This window comes from Epinephelus moara, chromosome 12 (genome assembly GCF_006386435.1).
Source record: "Epinephelus moara isolate mb chromosome 12, YSFRI_EMoa_1.0, whole genome shotgun sequence".
Lineage (NCBI taxonomy): Eukaryota > Metazoa > Chordata > Actinopteri > Perciformes > Serranidae > Epinephelus > Epinephelus moara.
The window spans coordinates 8,975,058-8,997,770 of record NC_065517.1 but is presented as its reverse complement, the minus strand read 5'-3'; the positions used below and the strand labels follow the sequence as shown (position 1 = coordinate 8,997,770).

Below are 22,713 nucleotides of genomic sequence, written 5' to 3'. Positions count from 1 at the left end.
ATTGTGGGGGTGAAGTATTCCTTTCAGATACGTATATGCTCAAACCAAGCACACAGATTGAACACATGCAACACATGAGCATCAGCATTGCTGTCAGCTTGGCTGTTACCTGAATCACAAAGCAGGGGACCTTCTGGTATCTGCCCCCGTGCAGTCATGTTTTATTAGCATCTCTGTACTGAGGGTCTTAATCAGGGGAAGTGCTCTGTTTACTCTGTGTGTATGTGTACACAGAGGTGGTGTGACGGGTGTGTGTGTGTGTGTGTGTGTGTGTGTGTGTGTGTGTGTGGCTGCAAATGTGTGTAAAGTGTCTCTTGTCTGGTAAGTGTGTGTATGTGTGCGAGCGTATGAGAGTGTGTGCAGCTAAGTGGTGTGTGTCTGTGTGCTGGAGAGGGAATATGAATGGAAAATGGGCAGGCAGCCAACTCGGGGCTCTGTATCCCTCCAGATCGCTCTCAGCTACAAGCTGCCTATCACGCTCCCTTACCCATGCTGCCCTACTGCATCGCCTAGCAACTCACCACTTAGTGACTCTGAAATATTGAAATGTAGACCAGGCAGGCGGCCGCCGCTCACAAGTGGAACAAATTTCACAGGAACAGTCATAAAAAAAGGGAAAATGGGTTCCATTTTAGGTGCTACTTCTGAACTAATCTAAACCTTGTGTGGAAGAACTTTTTCACATCTGATTAAAACAGCAGAGTCTTAAAGATTAGAGTCTTGTGCCCAGGAGGTTACAGGTTTAAATCCCACAATGAGCAAAAGAAACTGAATATGAAATACCCTAAGATGCCCTCAACCTACTGATTCAACACCCTGTTGCTCCAGTGACTGCAGGCGTGCACGGTCAACTTTTGCAGGATAAATTCAAGCTTTGAAACATATTCTGACAAACACACTAAGAACTCTGAGGCGAGGTGAACCTGCACAACGCAATGTCCGAGCCCAGGAGCAGCCCAGGGGAATAAAATAAAAGAGCACAGACGGAGGAAAAGCACTGTACTGCATTTACTGAGAAGTCACAGCCACATGGCCACCTTTCACTCCCTTTAAATGATGAATGAGCTCAAAACTTGGTGCTCTAAATGATAAATCCAATGTGGTAGCGAGCCTGTTGAATGATGAATAATTTACAGAGGTGATGAATGATGAAAACATGGCTGTAAACATCTGAAATCAATAATTTTTTTTTTTTTTTTTGCATTTTTATCAGATGACATCTTGCAGCTACATGTACTCCAGAGTCTGAGGTTAGTGTGACAGCCAGAGAGATTTTACTGCAGTCTCATTGTCATTCAGAGACTTGGTTCTGCCGGGCCGTATGAGGAAAGGGCTCCAGAGAGTCAGCGTGCACGTGCCTCTGTCTGGCTGTCTCTTAATTAGTCTGCTAGCTAACGACTTTAGAGGCGACAAGGGAGGGAGCCTGGCAGGCGTCGGGAGATTACCGCAGCGATTAACACATTTCACTACTAGGCCACGCCCCCCTCAATGCCATCACTGGCTCTGCTTTGATTTGAAAGTTTGAATGATGAATGTGAGAAGGGAGAAATACAGGATGAAGGAAAGAAAAGAAAGGAAAAGGGAAAGAACGTTTCTGATGAGTGAATGAGGAGCTGTAAGTGGTATAATGTTGCATCACATACGAAAGTAATGCTCTCGTTTGACTATTTATAACATTTACTGTAAACTGAGACTTTTGTAATTTTCCTTTTGTTCTCTCCATTCAAGATTAACATGTCAAGTCAGTTTTATTTACGGTATATAGTCCAACATCAAAATTCCCCTCAAGGGGCTCTACGTTCCACATATGACCCTTGATTCAGATATGAAAACACTCCATGAAATACCCTCTGACAGGGAAAATTAGAGGAATGCGCAGTTAGGCTTCTTTTTGGGACAATCCCATGCTGAATGATGGAGATGTACTGTCATAAAAATGATGACCCTGGTCAATGTTTTTCTTATCTACAGAAATTCACTGACGTAATGGACACAGGTACATTCAACGATCTATAGCAGCTGTCCTCAGCCTGGGGGACTAGACCTTCTCAGACTTTCACTGAAAGTTTAAATTTTTCCACTGAATAATTAGAAAATTGACCTCTCCAAGCCCATAAAAGTAAAGAATTTTCACTGTTTTGGTTTAATTGGTCACAACTAATAGACTGCAGAGATGCAACCAGTGATGAGGGGTTGTAAGTCCACATTGCTTTGTTTTAAGGGCTCACAAGTAGGAGTGCACCAATCCGACTTTTTAAGTCCAGATACTGTTACCTTTACCTGGGCTTTGGCTACTGGCCGATACAGAGTACTAATCCGATACATGTTTAGATAATAAGCTGTATGCCTCACAGTGTGGAAGTGACCTCATTCTTTTCAGTTGTTAAACTTAAAAGTGACATTGGGCACGTATCTCTTAATAAGCTCATAGCTGGTACATTTTTAAACTTTTCTGGTAAGTGTTTGCAGATTGTCTTGTAAATTTCAGGTTTAGCGGTCTCAGAAATATATTTCCATGATGGCAAACTGTACCGTGGTTCAAAGTGGTCAATCAGTTGGCCAAATCCCTAATTTTCAACTGCAGTCAGGGGTTGTTCATCCAGATCAATGCATTCAAGAATGTTTTCTGTTATTTTTGTCACTTTTACACTATAATTGGGAAGTTTCTCACGTCTTTACAGTGCATTCAACAAAGTTATCCACTAACTTCCAGATGCTTGATTAAGGTGGTGCTGTTATATTTTGTGGTGCTACTGCCACCCCTCGAAACGTTGACTTTGCAGATATTGGAAGTAATTATAGAACTTGTTGGTGCAGCATGCATGATCTACCTCCAAATGCTGACATGACATGATATGAGTTGTTTTTCATATCGTACCGGACTAACTGTCACCGATCCAGCTACTAGAGTCCATATTGGCCCAATATCCAATATCAGTATCAGATAGGAGAATCCCTAGACACAAGTATATCCCAACTGGAAAGATTGTGACCAAGATACTTATCAAGGACATTTTACAGTGTAAAATTCAACAAGCCAGTGCTCTCCGGTGGGCAAACGATGGAACAGTGATACTGTAATGCAATTTCTTGCTACTTATCACCAGTAATATGGCAATCTACCTTTCTGGCTCACTCATTAATTGGTCTGGCTGCAGTCACAGGCCAAAATGGTAGGAAACCACTGCCATTAATCACTAATGGGGCAAAAGAAACAATTGGTTTGGGTCTTTTCCCTCTGATACAAAGGACACTGAGCTTGAGGGCAGTGACAGGTTTTTTTGAAACCAAGAATGATGCATATTTACCGCAACATTTTGTGAAGGGCAGGGTGGAAGTAAGGAATATATAAAAGACCATATGTGTGTTCAAATACAAATTTTATAGCGCATATGTTGCTTGTTTTCGCAGAATAACGTTTCTTCCAAAGTCCGATTTTTCTTGCTCTTTTACAGCCATATGGCACATTGTTGCAACAAAAACATATCGTGGTTGGTGGTAAAGTCTGTCAATTTTAGTATTTCTTTTTTATTTTATATACATTATCAACACACCTCAATCTTCAAAAAACTAGGTTAAAATATTTTCCTCTCATAAACACATCATCCGTGCATGCAGTAGAGGGTTAAGAGAATAAGAGTGATTAGAAATGGCACTTAAAATGTGACAGAGGGTTGGACTGAAAACATGAAAGATGAAAAACTAAAAAAATAAATAAATAAATAAAAAAAATTCCAGCACAGCCTGCAGTGCCAGGTGAGACCTTGAGAATAGAGCAGCAGCAACAGCCATGCATAATAGAGTAAGTACGGGAAAGCCAACAGAGAGGAAGTGACAGGCTGTGTGTGTGAGTATTAACAGAGAGAGTGACTGAGACAGTCAGGCAGTGGGAGAGTCAAGAGCCGCCAGCGAGCTCTCCGTGAGTGTATGTGTGTGTGTGTTCTAATCACTCAAGCTCCGCTCTACGCTGAAATCCCACACTGCACTGGTTTCCTCCTCTCCCCTGTTCCTGTCTGATATCAGAGGTTAGTGAATAGAAGCCATCTGGATCTGATGCAGAGGCACGCACGGTCACTGAGCCAACTGTACTTTTATTTACAACAGGAAATACTTTGCCTGTACATTGTGGGAGTGGGAGGGAAGGGTGTGTAACCTCGTCTACATCACTTCGCTCTCTCCTTCCCCCTTTCTAAGCGCTACAACCCCTTGGTCTCCAGTCCCTCGATACATCTGTTCTGACTTCACTTTCTCCATCCCTGCCGTCACTCCCTCCCTCCCTTCCCTCCCTTCCTTCCCGCTCTGCCCTGAGAGAAAAGGAGGCGGAGGCTGAGAGGCACAGGGAAACTGAGGACAAGCAGCAGCTTCATTACACTTCAATACAAAGAATCAAAGATGAGAGAAACTTGTGATGGATGCGGTTTTGAGACTGTGGGTCACCAATGTGACTGGAAGCATCTTGTGTTTATTTTCAAACACTGTTTCTCTCCTCCATAACTCCTGGCTCCTTGCCAGCAACTCTGGCTTTCCTCAGGAATACAGGACAACAGTCAGACAATGACTTTCACACAGAATTTGTCCTAAAACATCTGGTGAGCTCATCAGTCACCAGCCCGACTGTCAACCACCGTGACAACAGGATTGGAGAGCAGATGAGGAACTTACACATCAAAATCGTTCTCCTTCAGAATCTCCTTGAATCTCTTCATGAAGATTTTCTCGCTCTCTGTTGAAGTGACAAACCCACGATCTGGAAAACATCAGACAAACTGTTTCAATAATGCGCTCATCATTCCTGGAAACGGTCTGTAAAGAGTTTTTCCAGACCTCAAATTCTTAGCTAAAACATTGTGGTAATTGCCGTTAAGTATGCCAGTAGTGGTTGCTGTCAGTGGAGTTATATCATTTAATCAAAACAATTTAAGGGGACTGGATGTAATTCTACATACCATGACTGAGAAACAAAATCTATCCAATCTTTCTGTAGGAACTATAATCCTTGTGACACATACACATTTCCTCTCTACACTTTTTCAGACCTGGGAGCCGCGTGTACCTGCATGCAGGACTGCACATTCATGCGGGGGGGGGGGCTCACAGTTTGGCAAGATTAAAGTTCTTGTTTGTGGTTCAAGGACACAGTTGTGTCACTAATCACACGCACAGTTCTAACAATGATGATACTCTGACGTGTGTAGGTAATGGAAAACTCAAACGCTGCCCTCAACTGGAAAAGGGCTCAGCAAAAGAACAAAGACACACATTACTGCCCAACAGGGAGCTAAACATGATGAAACAATACAGTTAGCCACAAAAGAATTTGTATTGCCTCAAAACACTGTCATAACTCATAGAAAACAGAAAGGCTGGCACCACTGTAATGAGACCGTCTCAGTGTAGCTTTGAACATTTCGAAAAAGTTTTTTTCAATTATTTAAGCATGTTACAGACATCCATTCTTTTTTGGTTTTCCAACCCAAAAGATAATTGGAATTTCTTACAACTTAGGTCTTATTTTCATCATCTTGACCATTATTTCTAACAGTTATGATAACATTTTGCTCACCAAAGTAATTGCTGAGATCTGAGAGCACGGAGACATTGCTTCAATCAAGTTTAGTGGGGCAAGTGGTAAGAGAGGTCAAAGTTAAGACAGGACATCACGTTGTACATTTAAGAAATTCAACAGCAATGTGTCTTAACAGACATCATGACCTGGTTACTCAAGATACTCAAGATCCATAGATCTCTTTGTGTGCACTTTCATGTGGGAACTATTTTCTTTCTCCTGAACTACACCTGCTTACCGTATCAGTGGGCGTAGTGATACTCTCTGCAACTCACACCAAAACAATCCAGACTGATAAATAGCACTACAGGTAAGAGGAAAGCAATGTGTTTTTGATTTGGGGGTGAACTGTCCCTTTAAGATACTACTGTGTATACACTGTAGTGAGCTGCAGGTTAGGTGGAGTGGTGTTGCGGACGTGCTTTGTTGGCAACACCACAATTAATCTGACTCAATCCCACTTACACCGTGCTGCTTCTCTTAACACTCACTAGAGCACCAAATGTGGATTAATCCACCACTCAAAATAGTCCCCAATCACTGCACTGTTTCCTCTTAAATGAATAAATCTAGTTAAACAATTCAGTAACGACCTTTTTGGGGTAACAGTGTGGCAATCAGTAAAAATGAAACTAAATTTGTGACCCAAGATTTACGTCTTTATTAGGAACTGAAAGGCTTGTGGGTGAAGTCAATTGTGTAGGTTGCTGGTACCTTTACAGTCTGATGACAACATGTCTGTCAGCAGCCTTTGAGAGAAGTCCAGCCCCAAATTACCAAGACACAAAGTAAAAGCTTCCCTGTGCCACAAGACATGATCAGAGAGTTTCCACTGTGGCTCTGCTCACCTTGTGACTCAGGAGTTTCTATCCGGGATGCCTCGTTCTTCTCTCTCCTCCTCTGCTTCTCGTCCTCCCAGATGGCCTGCAGACCGGGATTCCTGCCGATCTGATCTGGACAGAGAGGAGAGTCACAGCACAATGTGTCAGCTAACAATGCCATCATATTTTATTGCTGTCTATATGAGTTTTTAACCTGAGACAGGATTTTATGTCGAGCAGAACTCACAAATCAAAGGGACGACAGACTTAACCATAAAATCCAACCCGTGCATACTGTAGCTATATTTTCATCAGCGCAGTTTTAATACACTGTTAACGGAGCAGATGGAAAAGTATGAGTCAGAACACGAGCTCTGCCTGCCCTGGAGTGGCCTCTCCTTTCCATTCCCCACTCTTAAGACAGATGCTTGTTGTGGTTTATGATTCTGTGTCCAGCCTGATGTAAATCAGAAGGGCTCGCTGCATACTTACAGCCTCCATTCAAGTTAATGCACAAACAAAACATTCAGCAGAACTGGCTCTCCCAGGGTGACCTCGGGATTTCATCCTGTCCTTTTAAAGCTGCACAGACAAAATCTGCACTCCTGTGGCTTCAAATACCAGCAAGAATTCACCCGCTGGAGAAATGTTTGACTTTAATACCAAGAAAACATGTGTTTTTTTTTTTATTTTAAACCATGCCAAGCTTTTAGCTTTGTTGTCATTATGTGGTGACTCCTCTTCCTCTTCTGATCCACGTGTTTTTTTTTCCACCATGGCAAGTACAAGGATGGGCTTTCTTTTTCACTCACAGTCTGAAATAAAATAAATCCAGATGTACAAAACCTTCAAATATTGAGAAATGCAACAAAAAGGCCAAAGACAAAGTGACTAAACCCTGAGATTTAGGCACATTCTGCAGTAAGATACATCACCAAACAGAAGCAATGGTTGCATCTGTTGTGGGTGTGCATGGCTTTTTCAGATAAAACCGTCTGCTTTATGGGTTTTGTTCAGTTCAGTAAAAAATATCCCTCCATCCTAGATTCCCTCATCTCTGTTAATCTCTCCCCCTCTCTGCTCCCCTGTGACGTGGTGTCAGGTCAGCTCCGCGGTGTTTATGCTTAGGGCTGCTAATGGATTTGATGTGTGGAGACAGTCAGAGGGAAGCACTCTGAGCAGCTGTGTTCTCTCAGTCGTCTCAGCCAAACGTGCAGCACCTTCAGCACTGATGATGATTCAGCGAACAACCTTTCACCTCTCCGTTTTCTGTCTTATTCCTGCAACTGAGTCAGAGAGCTCTAAAATACTGGCAAGGACTGGTAGAGGGATGCAGCAGGTGTGATGTTGTTCTGAGTGAGCTTACTTTCAATTTCCAAGCGGTTGAGGACGTCTACAGCCACAGCATCAACCTCCAGCTCGCAGGTGCTCTGCTTCTCCACTTCATCCAGGACGAGTGAGCTGCAGGTAAACACAAACAACAAGACATTCATAAACAAGCACTACTAAGATGCTTCAAGAGGCCAAACAGTATATTCGGTTGTACTACTGGTTGGTAATGTATTTTGATGTATAAAGATGATAGAAAGCTTTTTGTCGGGCACTATTTTATTTTAGAGGGATTTATGGCAAAACAGGTATGGGAAGCTAAATGTTTATGGGAAAATAAAATAAAAGAAATGCTTCTCTGTTTTTAGTGTTTTTGTTTTAAATTTTGATTATTGTAATTAGTTTTTGTGTGCGCTGTTATGGCGGTTGATGATGTCTGTAGCTTGTTTCGTCCTCTCTTTTCTCTTTCTTTGCACTGGAACTGAGCTACCTTGCTTTACAAAAAAAATTACCGCTAACTATGTTGCGTGGCAATAATAACAGTATCAAGTATCAACTTTAAATGAGTTATGTGTGCTAGCATTCCAGTAAGACCTCAGCCGTTTGACAAAGAGAAAGATGAGTCAGAGACAAACTATGGAAGAAAACTGTCTCTTGCAGAATGAGGGAAGTTTTAAATAAATTCTAATAATTCATAATCCAATTCATAGTTTCCTCATACGTGTCCATGAGGTCCATGAGAGCCTCTATATGAATGTCCATGTGCAGCCCAAAATGTGTGACTGTGCAGACTGTCTGCATAGCAAGCACACCGGCTGTGCATGTGCCAGTTACATATCTCTCATCTCTTGCACCAATGCACTGTATCCCCTCTTCATGGTCCTATCTTCACTGAGAGGTCGCACATTCTATTTCCTATTCAAGTGTTTTTCTTGTTGTTCAGCCAATAGCAACAAAAACAGCAGCTCATCTTGCCTTATACACATGCTTCTGCTTCTTCTTTTTCTTGATTTTTATGCCTGTTGGCAAACAATATTGTGGTGCTTGACCACAACCAACTGAATAGAGTATGGATCAAGAAATGTGCGTGCTTGGAACACCAGACCGACACGAACCCTAACTTGTAGTAAGAATGTAACTTTGTGTGTGTCCATGTGACCTGCACAAGTCCTCAGCTCTCCGTGGAAAGTATGTCCGATTCTCAAAGAGCTAATGCAGCAGAGGCTGAGCAGGTGGGACTCACCAGGGTATGGCGTTCTCCTCCCAGCGGACAAACGTGCCCCCCAGGGTGCTGTCGTTGAGCTTGGAGGTGCAGGGGCTCTTCCAGGGGCTGATGCTGGGGCGGCCGGGAGTTTGCCTGTCTGGGACCGCTGCTGCATCTTCTAGAAAACACACACACAGGCACACAATACAGTTCATGGTACAGCTCTGAGAGGAGTTGTCAGCCAGTCGAAACAAGATCTCTGGTCTGGTGACAAGAGGGGAGGCACAATCATCATTTGCTCATGTGGGGAAATACTGAACATATACTGTGTGTGTTTGTTGCAAATATTAGTGTAAATATAAGTGTGATTAGTTCATCATCTGCATAGATGAATAAGACCATCATATCAAAATTGAGAGTCAAAGACTACTCTTGAAAGCTCTAGAAAACTCGTACAAACGTGGACCTTAAGATTTTTTTTGTCAACTACTGTTCCAAGGTCAGAATGAACCTTCATCATCAACTACTCAGAGGTTGCGGATATGTTCCCCTAAAATCAGTGAGCTACCATAGAACTGTTTCGGCATTGCTTACTGATCTAAACTGCCATCAAGAAGTAATTCAAGTTTATCACAACATGGGTCTGGGTAGTTTTGTAGACATTATTTTGTAGAGATCTGAGACCATGGTGACATAGCTTCAGTAAAGTCTGTCAGGGAGAGAAACACAACCAGACAAACAGACAGGTGGTGCACAGGACAACAGGTTGGCCAGATTATCTAAACCACTTTTATCAGTAGAAAACCCAAACCTATGGCAAGTAGAGTGGGTCAAAGCTGAACCAGAAGATTGGCCTGTAAACTGTGGTTGGAGTTTACAACTGACAGCTTGGGTTATAACTTTACTGTTTGCCTTTGTTTTTTCTTCTAAATTAGTTTGGCTAACCTGGGCTTTTGTCTAAAATCAGCTGACTCACCTGACTGCTCATGTTTCCTGTCCAGTTGGGCTTTTAAAAAAAAATCTTTTTACTTGTACAATGCTAGTATTAATGGTACTATTGGCCAGTGCTACAAGAAATAAGATAATAGTCCTTAAAACTGCAGTGCACTAGGCTGGTGTAAGTGTGTAGTGTGAGACACCCTTGTTACCATTGTTTAATGGGTCATTTCAAGAACACAACTGACTTGCAGTTTTGACCCTTGTCCTGTTTTGGGTGTTCAAGCTGTGTACTGGACTTCAAAACACATTAAGTCTTCTATTCATCTTAAACCTGCCCATTTTATCAGCCCAGTCCCTTTTATCATTCCTCCACTTTATCCCAGATTAAGAACTTGCTTTCAAGTTTCAGCTTGAGGGGAGCAGAAAATGTAAACAGGTGTACCTATTATTGGGGTATTTTAGTTTCTTTGTTGTACGGGGCACTGGAGCCCTCTTTCCATTGATTGCATCAGTGTAGAGGTGGATCAAACATGGGAACCCTGCTTTAGTTGGAGGGAAGTCAAGCGTGAGGATTTTTAAAAAAAGAACTTTATTAAAGTCAAGTGTGGAATTTCCTGTCCTGAATCATTAATGCGCTCACATGTGAAGGCGGCCCTGCCGGGGTGGATACTCTCTGGGAGTGTGGGGGGAGAGGTCTGATCAGCAATGATGAGCGGGGGTACTGGTCTGAGATTAGGACTAAGCTGTGATCAAACAGAGCTGGCAATCAGGGGTTTAGTCACCATCAGGAGGAAGTAGAGTCGGGCCTGTGAGAGTCAGGTTCATACAAAATCTGAGGAGGAACCCCTCAGTCTGCCACTCCCACTATGAGGCTCAGCAACTGTTGGCTTCACTGTCTGAAGAATAGACACTGGGCCCACTTTTCAAGAAGAGTCAGTACACGCTTGAAACATATAAACACACAGACATCAAATGAGTGTGGCTCTGCTGCTGCTGGTGGTAAATGGCATTTCTGTGCAATACTAAAGCAGAGTAGCACAGAGCAGGTCAGCTCACAAAATACAGTCACTAGCCTGTTGAAGAGACATCTGGAAGAAGAGAATCTCCATTAGCCATGGCTCTGTGTTCTTTAAACTGGTGGGAATGGTACTTACACAACAATATCCATCTATGTATAGTTTGATAACTTAAGTCAACATTAGCCACTATAAGCGGCACAGTGGTGCAGTGGTTAGCATTGTTGGCTCACAGCAAGAGGGTTCCTGGTTCGAACCCAGGGTGGGGGAGCCCTTCTGTGCAGAGTGTGCATGTTCTCCCGTTCTCTAAATTGTCCATAGGTGTGAATGTGAGTGTGAATGGTTGTCTGTCTCTATGTGGCAGCCCTGCCATAGTCTGGCAACCTGTCCAGGGTGTATCCCGCCTCTCTTGCTAGAGCTGCCCTCTAGCTGGGATAGGCTTCAGCCCCCCCGCGACCCCCAACAGGATAAGCGGTTACTGAAAATTAATGAATGAATGAATAGCCAGTATAAGCTTCTGGTTATACCAGACCAAGTAAGGCTGTAGCAGTAAACCCCCTGAGTGTATTAAACTGAGACACGGTGTGTTTCATTACTTATGATTTAAACTTTTCATTTGTAGGAGAAAGATATAAGTTATATATTCTTGATTTAAAGCTACTATAATCAATATTTTTAAATGATCCAAGGATCAATTATTATGTGTAATATATGAAAGCCCATTTCCAGCAAAGTAATGGGGGAAAAAAAATCTGTAAGTCGTTATAATTAGAATCTTTTTTTTTTAAATAAGAAGTTAGTATTTTAAAGTTATAAGTTAGTGTCTAAAAGTAATGAGAAACTTTCTCAAAATAATGACTTCATATCTCAAAATAATGACAAAAATGAGTTAGCAAACTAACTCACCTTTTCAGAAAGCTTCTCATATTTTTTTTAAATCGATGTTTTGACATAACTCATTATTTTGAGACAGGGTATTTTTTTTTGTCATCACTCTGGCGGACATGGTCCACAATTTCTCAGGTGTCTTTGACCCCACACTCTCCTTCCTGCCTCATGTCACCCAAATCACCAAAACAGCATCTATCACCTCCATAACATTGCAACTTCAGTACGTACAGTACTCTGCTGCTTGCCTACTTACCAGAACCTCGTCACTTGACCACATCACCCCAGTCCACCACAACCTCCACTGGATCCCAGTCAAACACAGAATATACTTCAAGATTCTACTTATCACCTACAAGGACCATAACAATCTATCTCCTCCATATCTCTCTGACCTCCATCAGCAGTCCCCCTCCTGTTGTCTCCACTCTGCTGATGCCAACCTCCTTCAAATACTCAGCACCAAGCCTGGGGTGACAAGGTGTTTTCAGTCACTAACCCCTCACAAAAATGCCCACACAGTATCAGCATTCAAAAAGGCCCTAAAAACCCACCTCTTCAGACATGCCAACCCTACTTAGTTTTTCATTTAATTGTCTTCAATAAAGAAATTACTGTGTTTCTTTGTTTTTATCCTACTCTACGTAAAGCACCTGAGGACTCTAAAAGGCGCTATATAAGTGCGATGTGTTATTATCATTATCTAAGAGTAATGTAAAAGAGGTTGCATGTAGTGATTGCACCCACAGATAATTATCACCTCACTCTGCAGTTCCCCTCAGCTCTGTGAGTGTTTCAGCTTTTTGCTCACTGCTTTGGTTTAATGATTTGCAACTTTAATATTTTAGTCAACTGTCTGTGCTTTCAGTAAAGTAATTTCTAGCAACAACAAGCTGCTGTTTTTAGTGAAAAGGCTCTGATAAATAAACTGTGCACTACATGCCCACAACCAACAAAGGGCAGGCAGACTGATCTGATGGCAAGCTAGTCTACATGGACCTTTTAGAGTCAGATATTTGCCCTAGGGGAGCTGATGGAAACCAAGACTGAGTTCACTAAGAGTGAATAACACAATTCCAAATTAATTCTAATGCTGATCTGCGTCCTCTGAACCTATAAAGTCAACTGCATGCTAACTAGTAATGGAAACAGTAACCAGGAACATACCATTACAGTTTGTTGTGATTCTAAAGGGGGGATGAAAATGTAGTTCAGTACAGAGTTGCTAAAATTAGACAAAACAAAATCAGCCTGACAATCATTCCCAATACTTTGTTTACATGTCACAAAGTGGCACATGAAGCTTCTGCCCGGTATCAGCATTATGAATGGGAGTGTTTGAAGCCAAACCCTGGAGAAGACACAATTCTTATGTATCTCTGTATCGTCACTCTGCACGGCTGACAGAGCTCCAAATGACACACACAGGACAGAGAAAGCCTTGAGACTTCAAAGTGCCTGCTACCAACACATAATATCCACTTGTTGTTCTTGTTCTGTCCTCACACCTTTTGATTCAGTTTTTCGAACAATCTCATGTTTCTGAAGAAGCTCCCTGAATGGTTTTCAGGAGGCAGTGGGCTTCCACTAGACTTTACTTTTGCCTCCTTGGTGAGAACAACGAAAGAGAGAGAGAGAGAGAGAGAGAGACAGGGTATCCAAAGAGGTGCAGGTAAAGAGAGAGAGAGAAAAAAAAAGTAAAGACCACAAGACAAAACATGTGGAAAGAAGCGAGGGGGCAACAACAGGGATGAAAACAGAGAGGGCTCTCAAAAGACGACAGAGGCATCCTGAGGCTGAGGTGAGATCAGGAATAATTCGATATGACACGAGGCATAGCAGCCTTCCCCTGGTCTGCTCTCCATTCCCGCTGAGCCAGGGGGGAACAATGCAGTGAGCGGGACGACGCTCGGCTTTGCCCACACTGTCCAGCAGAGACAAAAAACAGCACTGTGGGTCCTGAGAGACAGAAGAAGTAGGCCACTTGCTCAACAGTACAGAAGAAGACAATTTGCCTAAGTGCTGCCCCAAAGAGAGAGGAGGTAGGGGTGAGGGCAGATGTCACATTTAATTAATAGTTTTAACACCTGTCACAAAGGAAAAACAACAATCGTTGGGATGACTTGAGTCTTTCTTACCTTTGTTCTGGCCCCTGCGGAACTTGACAGCTGCCAAGTTAACCAGGTTCATGCCGTACAGATTGTAGTCTATGAAGAGCTGCAGCAGGTAGGGGATGTGGCCCTCGTGGGGCTGGTAACTCTTGTTCATCACTGCTCCGCTTTGTAACAGCTCACACACCCTACGACAAACAGAGGTTTTTCCATAAGAAAAGATATCTGCCAAAATGACACGCTAATTTATTTATAAGAGACAATTACACAAATATTAGTCATTTTAACCTCATCTGAACATTAACAGGTTGTTTCTAGTGTAGCGGAGATGAAATCAAGGGGTCTTGACTGCAACAAGTTTGGCTGCTTGGCTGTGCTACATGCATGACAACAACCTGACGATATCCAGTCTTGCTTAATTTTATTGCAGCGATCCACGGCTCTCCAAGTTTCTACAATGTAACCTCAACAAACCACGGGACTTGAACAAGAAAATAATGCATGAAAACACATCGCTGTGGAGTTAAAGGGCTTTGTTCCGTTCTGATGTAATTGAGTATAAAACTTAAGTGATCAGTGCAAACATGCCCACAAGCATCTAACTCTTGGGTGGCAAGAGAAAGCCTGAGAGGGCTGCATTTATTTACACAGCACTGTTGTCTGTCTGAACACGACCTAACACTATGTTCAGGCTACTGGTGACAAAGCAAGAGGCTACAAGTCTTTGTCAATGGAAGCTGGTAACATGAAGCTATAAACTAACGCCTGACACTTGTCGCTGCTTGATGTGCGCGACACACTACAAATCAAAGTTAAGCTGGTCTCAACTTTTTTCAGCACTCCAACAGCCAATCATATGTCTTTGATTTTCATGTGCAGTTCCCTTTTCTCTCCCAGAATTCCCATCCCTGTCACGCTGTACTGTCGCTCGTAGTGTAAGCAGACCATAAGGATGCATTCAGACTGACTCGAGCCCATCCAGGAAGAAAGTTCTCTGGGTCCTGACCTTTAAATCCGCCCACACTTCCAAGTTGATTGATTCACCTGGCATCGTGACGTGAAACAGCGGTTTCTGGGTTAAAATAAAAAAATGACCTATGAGATCTGCGGGAGTACGTTCATCTCTAGTGAATGGTTAGGGAAACTAAATCCGCTCCCGAATGGAAATCGCTTAAAGTGGACACCATGTCAAAAAAAGCTGAACACAGCTGAACTTTTGCTGCAAATCAGTGTGTTGTTACCTAAGATGTTATAAAAGATGACCCTGTAAACACATTAATCTGTTACTCCAGCTGGACTTCCTGATATTTCCTACCATGAACAACATGCCCCCACCAACACAGAGTAGCTTCCATTAAGCTTAAGCAGAGATAATCAAGAGTCACTCTCATCAGTAATGTTCTGTGGAGTGCCTCTTCAAACATAGAAAGGTAATCCTTCCATTTAAATCCATGTTGAATGTCCACACAGAAAAAGGACAACTTGTTTTCCAGAAGCGTCCTTAACCAGAGAAACCCCGGCATTTACTGTTACTTGCTTGGTGGATAAAGAGCAGTGTGAATGTTTGAGCTCTGTCCTGGAGTCATGTTCCCTTTAAAGGTCAGAGCTCTGCGCTGACTGATGACGAGGGGCCTGCCACTCTCATCTCCTTCATCATCTTTTTACTCTCTGCTTCTCCCTTGCCTCCCTCTTTTGTCGTCCTCTCTCCCGCTTTCCCTAAATCTCACCTTTCTTTCCTCTCTGTCAGGTATTCTCTGTACCCTGGTCCCTTGTTCTTTCTCTTCCTCAGTCTGTATTTTAGTCTGCCCTTTCCCTTTCTCATCTCTCTCTCTCCAATCCCATCGTTACATTATGTCCTCTCCTCAAGCCTCTTCCTGTCACTTTGCTTCTCTCTCTCTCTCTTTCTGTGAATCACTCGCTCGCTGCCAAGTACCAATTCAGCTGCACAGCTCCTCTCACCTTGTCACCACTAATGCTGCTCGCTCTGGCAAATAATTCACAGTCTTCCTGTGTGCTTTCACACACAGACACACGGACACACGGACACACACACACGCACACTTAGCCAATCAATTTGTACAACTGAATACACAGCAATCGATTTCAGTTTAGTGAGCTGGCAGAGTCATGCGCACACAGTCTGGCCTTCAGTAACATCAAACAAGCTCGGGATGATCCATATTCACATTAAACTGCATCGATCCACAGTAACCTTACCTTTTGACCATCTGAGGATTGTACAGATAGATCTTCATAAAGTGCTTCTCCTTAGCGTGGTAGCCATAGAAAGGCCTGTAAGACAAGAAAAAGATCACATTAACATACTGCATATAAACCTGGATCTTTCCCCCCACTGTTATTTTATGAATGTTAAACAGTTCTGCAGTGATGTTTCACACTCAGCTCAGTTGTGTTAGGACCACAAATCATAAGTCACTCACATGCCAGAGACCAGCACCACCTTGAAGACGTGCTGGACGCTGGAGGCGGGGTTTCCCATGGCAACGTTGAGGGCCCTGTCGATGCTGAAGGCCACCTGCCGCAGGTAACGCTCTGGCTGTTGGCCGTAGCCATCGTATGGCACGTAGATGTAGGGGAACACGCCATGGAGGTGGAGACATGTTTTTTGACCTGCAACACAACAACAAAATCTGTTGAACATAAGGCCACATCATATACAGTAATATTCTCACTGGTCACACGCATTAGATAAAAATTCTTTTCTTGACAAATCCAGCCTTTAAATTGACTGAAGTGACATCATCACAAGCCCAGTACTTGACCTCAGTAAAGCCCCTTTTCCATTGGACAAAAACCCATCAACACCTGCTAACATCTGGCTTTTTTATTTAGCAGGAAAGGTTACGATCGACATTCATTTGCAAGTCAAATGACTCGGCTTCATGCTGTTCGTCGCTCTTTTTGTAGTGCTACGCAGTGATGCACCGCCACAAAATAACGTCCGTCTCCATTCAGGCAGCGCTCAAACAACCTTCACAATTAGTCTGCACAAAGTTTGAAAAAGAGACTGAATCAGTAAGAGAAGTAAAAAATAAGTCACCACTGTAACAATTTCACTGACCTCAGTGCTGCTTTCTGTGTTTTACTAACCCTGTTTTCCAGTGCTTACATGACTTCAAACATATCACACCAAGAAAAAAAAGAAGACTGGCAATTGGAAAGCACTTTATCACCCAATTTTGCCATATATATGCGCTGGGTGGGAAAAAGGTCTAAGTGTGACCTGACAACACCAACTGAAATAAACATCTCACTTTAATGCACTGATTGACAGTATGATCTTACACTGTCCAATATAGAGATTGAACGATTTATCGTCCGGCCGATATATCGGGCCGATATTTGTTTTTTTTAAAGGCATCGGCATTGGCCAAACACCTGGGAGCATTCGGCCGATTTTTTTATTTTTTATTTTTTCCCCGGGGCCTGATTTACAGACAGGCATATCCGCAGGCATACATCATGTCATGTCATGTCATGTCATGTCATGTCATGTCATGTCATGTACTTTATTTATATAGCACTTTACAATGACCACAGGTGAATCAAAGTGCTTCACAAGAAATTAAAAACACAACACACAACAGATTCATGAATAAAAAACAACAAATAAAAGGATAAAACAATAAAATAAAATAAAATAGGAGTGTCACCACATTACTGAGTATTGAAAGCCATCCTAAATAAGTAAGTTTTAATATGGTTTAATATGGTCAGTGGCATATGGTCAGACATATTTGTCATCGGCTAAAGCTGATGGCAAAACATTGGTATCGGCATCAGCCATAAAAAAAATCCGTATCAGTCGACCTCTAGTCCAATATGACACTGTGGTCCCTTCTTAGCTTCCCCCATCTTACACTTGTACAATGCCACATTAAGGCTGTCTCCCTCTGCTTCAGTTTCCTGAGACCTGGTAGCAACCAGGTGTGACTTCACAGAGTCAAAGTTCTAAAACATCTGTGTATTCTCATGCAATAATTAGCTAACACAACGGACACATATTTCTAACACAAGTGCATCTAACCAATTGAGCAAAACTGCAATAAAAGAAAGTTCTCAAAAGAAATTAGCTGATAGAGACTGAAGTAAAACACTACCAAAATCTGTCTCTGACTAGATGCTGGTTTTCGGACACATTTTGGTCCGTTACAAAAATGTATTAAGTTTTAAAAAACAGCCCAAGTGACTACAAAAGTGATATTTATTTTTACCATGTCCAAACTTTGCCCTCAGAAAAGTAATTGCATAAAAAGAGAAAAATGCTTCAAAAAACCAAGGCAGTAAGTCAACCTTTTAATCCAGATGCACATCACGCTACAAGCCAACACTTCGGCAACAATTTGATTTCGTTTTGTCACCAAATACGCACCAGTATTACAGGGTGATATGAATCAACCCTTTGTACTGTTCTTTCCCCAGCATGCGGTGACAGTTTTTGAACACACACATAAGCTGAGCAGCTGGAGCCTTAGATGTGACTTCTTCTACAGAAACTATTAAATCTACTGACAGCGTGCAAGTGGGATGGATGGAGTGTGCTGAGGGTCCAGTAAACTGTTTTTGTCCCCCCTGTGCACTTTCTGACCAATCACTGCAAGGCAACACAGATGGATGAGTGCGACAACAAGCCTGTAATATCATGGTTCATGACAGACATGTACACTGTGTTAAAACAGGCCATTAGCTAAATAACTAAACAGAAACAGAGAGGGAGAGTGTCTCTGGGGATTGTGGGTGGAGCAGAGTGGAGAGGATTGAGGTCTTGAGTGATGTGAAGTGAGGTCAGCCCGTGCCAAGAGAGGGAGATACAGTATTTATAACCAGGGCGATGTGACATCATCACTTCCAGACAGACACGCACACTGCCTGGGAGTCAACTGAGGTGAACTGTGCTGCAGACGCCACGCTCCGATTCATTCCCTTTCTGCCATTACCGGCCTGGGCCAGTGCTTTTATCTGCAGTCTGCTGCAGGAGCCTGTACTGTGTTTAATCAGGTTACATAAGGGATAATAACAGCAGGGTAAAAATGAAGACAACAAAGGATGAGGCTCACAGAAATCTGAGCTTCTGACTCTGTCCGCTGATGTTGCACCAGTGACGGCCTGGCAGCTGGACAGGGGGAGGCAGTATTGAGCAGGAGCTTGACTCTTGCCTGGACGTGTCTGCACATGCCCAGAGACATGCCTACCTCCCCAACACTCAGCACTGGTAGCAGGGCTTCAGGAGCTGAAAGGGAAGGAGGGTCCTGGCACTGTCCCTTCACCCCAAACACACACACATATATATCCACAGCTTGCTAATTCTCCATCCTCATGTTATGGTATGACAGACGACGCCTGCGATACCGCAGTCCCCTGGGCACGATTGTTGAGATTGTTGGAACGAGAGTGGAGCTTCCAAAAGAGGAAGAAATATTCCCAGCATCTCTCTGCACAACGATACATATGACTGCCTCCAAACGGGAGGGGAGGGTGATGCAAGATGAGATGTGGTGCTGAAAGACAATGAGCTTCTCAGAAGAGGCCTGGTGCTAGAGTGAAGCAGACATCAGGCGTATAAGAGCAGGGAGCAGCGTATGCTGGAGCTCACAGGCGGAGCTCCCTGTGGAGGACTGTGGTATTGGGACAGGTTTGTGTGTGAGGCAAACACACACACCAGACTGTCATTATGAGATAAAGCGGAACATTTTCAATTGTTAGACTGTCCTTGGAGATGAAATATTATTCGTTTGAATGCCATGCTTGGCTAAATGAGGGCTGCATTATAAAATATTAAACACATGAAAAACTGTATCTCCAAATTATGAAGCACACAATCTCTGAAGTCCAGAGTGATCAACTGACCAAAGAGGCTCTATTACATATTGATACCTGATTGACAGTTATCAACACTTGCTGTTTTCAGCTTCTCAAAGAAGGTTTGTAGTTTTCCTCCATCATAGTAAACTGAATACTGAGTATCTTTGAGTTTTGGTTCATTAAGGGCCGTCCACACCAAGAGCAACGACTCAAGTGAGTGGCGGAGTCCCCTCTGCAACTAAAACGACAACAACAGTAGCGAACGATATAATTAGGATCATTTTCAGAGCAATTTACTGAATGATAGAAACACTGACAAATAAAATCCATCTGTATTTACAGGGTGGCACAGCTACACTGTCAGCACTATTGCCTGATAAGAATGTTAGCATTGTACATTTCTGCAGACCTGTTACATTTGCACATTTCATAGGTATCATTTGACATCAGGAGGTGGAGGGGATGGCTGATGGTGGATGGACTGACACCTATGCCAATCTGCAGACCACTGCTCCAAACCGACAAACAACCCAGGTGTTTTTGGCGACCCGTCCCAGCATTTCCACCAGTGTTTGTGGCACTAAACCTGGGTGGTTTTTCTATACTGCACATGGGTGTCTTTGGCGGCACATCACAGGGTTTCCTAACGGCTTCTGTGGCACCAAACCTGGGTGTTTTTTACTAAGACATCGCAGCATTTCCCACTGGCATTTGAGCAACCAAACCTGGGTGTTTTTCACCAGCCTGCCCCTGCTTTTCAAGCAGCTTTTGTGCCACCAAACACAGGGGTTTAAATCCAACTCATGATCTTGTCCTGACCATAGTCAAGTGTTTTTTGTGTCAAAACCTGACCACATCTTCACCACAGCGTTGTTGAGCAAATTTTGACTGACCATTTTTCACCAGGTCATCATTCTTCAACCCTAGTCTGGTGTTAATGAGCAAAAAGAGCTATCGTGCTTGGTTGTAACCTCCTTGCACGTTGTTATGGTGACTCAAGCCTGTAATTTGTTATTGTGCTTTTGTAATCAATTCACACTAGGTGTTTTATTCAGACCCCAAGAAGCCAGGAAGGTTTGACTTTGGTGAAATCTGATGTTAAGTAAATTTCAAGGTTTGATCTTTGACTTTTTACATTTTTGACATAAGTATTTATTGGTTATTGGGCTGTTGTACATCCATCACTTCTGTCAGGGTCACAAAAAACCTGATGGAATTTACTGATTAGCTGGATTACTGTTCGGTATTGAGGGTGCACCTACATTTTACATACATATAATTCATTATAGATCATAAATGCAACTATTCACTTAAAATATTTCATCAATTTCAATCAGCTGTGGTTATTCTGAAGTCTATTATTATCTCTAAAAACATTTTGAGAGTATGAGTGTCAACAGATTATGCTGCCGGGTAGCTGCAGAGGGACAGTGGGATCAGTAGCTCTCTGTCAAGTCAGCGCTGTGTATGTGTGCGTCTTAAATGTACAAGGCCAAGGTGTGTGTAGTGACACTGCGAGCCACACAAAGGCTGGCAGCCACTCCGGCGGTGAAGGAGCTGTGGGAGAGCGGTGAGGACGGCACGCGTCTGTCTGTGTCTCTGCCGTGTCAACATGGAGTCTCTCACACACACACCACAAGCAGCCAATGTCGGCTTCTGCTGCAGTTGCTAGGCAACGGCAAAGCAAAAGCCCCTGACGGACAGCGGGAAGATAAACAAGTGATTCTTTCCACCCAGCTGGTCAGGCCACAGAAAGAGAAACGAAGGGAGAAAGTGTGTGTCTGAGAGAGCACGAGAGAGTCAAAGACATAGAGGAAGAGCAGACAGAGAGGACAATTATAATGAGAGAGAAAAGTGTGCGTGTCTGCACGAGAAAGAAAACAGGGAGGGGTGAAAAGACAGAATAAACAATTGCGGCATGAGAGTAAGAAAGCCAGAGTGGGTATATGTGTGAGAAAGGAAGATGATAGCACATACGAAAGTAAGCAAGAGAAGCAGAACCTGAAGGTGTGTGGACTGAACAGGATTTCATGTTTCAGATACAAAGAACATCTGCTGCCTCAGTCTGATGGCTCATTACTGTGATGCAGTCAAACTTAAGACTGCGCAGTTAACCAAGAACTTTCTGAAACTGGCATCATGAATCTATAAGTGATCTTACTGGTATGCTGAGTGAATTCCTCCAAACATGTTCTCATTTGCAGTGTCCCATTAATGCACCACTAAGTGAAACAAGGAATCACACCTGACCCAGAAGATCCACTCAATCACTGTCAGAAAGTGTGTGCTTGCATTTTGTTTTGTGGGTTTATAACAGTGGCTGGAATTTCTATTCGTGACCAGGGCATGTTTCAAACACAGCAGTCTGGTAACGCCACCTAAAGCAATTGTTAGTTGGGATTCACTGATCCAACTATTTCTTTCCTTCTCTTCATCAGTTCTACACATTCATATACCTTAACTCAGGGCGTGACCCAGCATGCATAAATGAAGCCATGTTGCTTACAGTACCAGTACCAGAAGGAATTTACTTTGCACTCAAAATTTAGTCAACCCTTAACTGACTGGTATTGTCACACACAGTGAAAATACTGAATATCATGATGACACTGGTCATTTATTTAATATGGATCAGTCATATCTGGCCAATGCCGAACCCCCTTATTAAAATTTGTATTAGGACTGAAACCAATTCGGTGGATCTTAAAGGACACCCCTCAAGTGACCATTTATATATCAATTATTCACGCTGTGTTACGTTGGAATTGTGAAGAAAACTTAGTTCTTCTTGCAGGCCTCCACAGTGAACGAAGAAGCCAAGAATGGAGAATATTCTTCATGAATTGGAGAAAAAGGGATCCATGTTTAACCACAGCTTAATTTTTTCAAAATAACTGTTCACAAACTCTCGGACAACTCGTGCAGTATAATCTAAGTCTCACTGATCCAGTGGTATGCTTAGTTCTTCCCAAACAGACCGTCCTTTCGACAGAGAACTGAACTTAAACTGAAACTT

The 22,713-nt window shown here is 42.9% G+C and overlaps 1 protein-coding gene across 4 annotated transcripts in view; it reads right to left on the bottom strand.

Annotated features, from left to right (window-relative positions):
• Positions 1 to 22,713, bottom strand: part of rev3l (REV3 like, DNA directed polymerase zeta catalytic subunit) — a 104,263-nt gene that overhangs the window by 38,802 nt on the left and 42,748 nt on the right. For all 4 annotated transcript variants that reach the window (XM_050058110.1, XM_050058111.1, XM_050058113.1 and 1 more), the window contains exons 2-8: positions 16,316 to 16,505; positions 16,092 to 16,166; positions 13,902 to 14,062; positions 8,960 to 9,098; positions 7,754 to 7,848; positions 6,415 to 6,519; positions 4,663 to 4,747 (exon numbers count right to left, since the gene is read on the bottom strand). In XM_050058110.1, the coding sequence (XP_049914067.1) occupies positions 4,663 to 4,747; positions 6,415 to 6,519; positions 7,754 to 7,848; positions 8,960 to 9,098; positions 13,902 to 14,062; positions 16,092 to 16,166; positions 16,316 to 16,505 (850 nt within the window). The remainder of the gene's footprint in view (positions 1 to 4,662; positions 4,748 to 6,414; positions 6,520 to 7,753; positions 7,849 to 8,959; positions 9,099 to 13,901; positions 14,063 to 16,091; positions 16,167 to 16,315; positions 16,506 to 22,713) is intronic.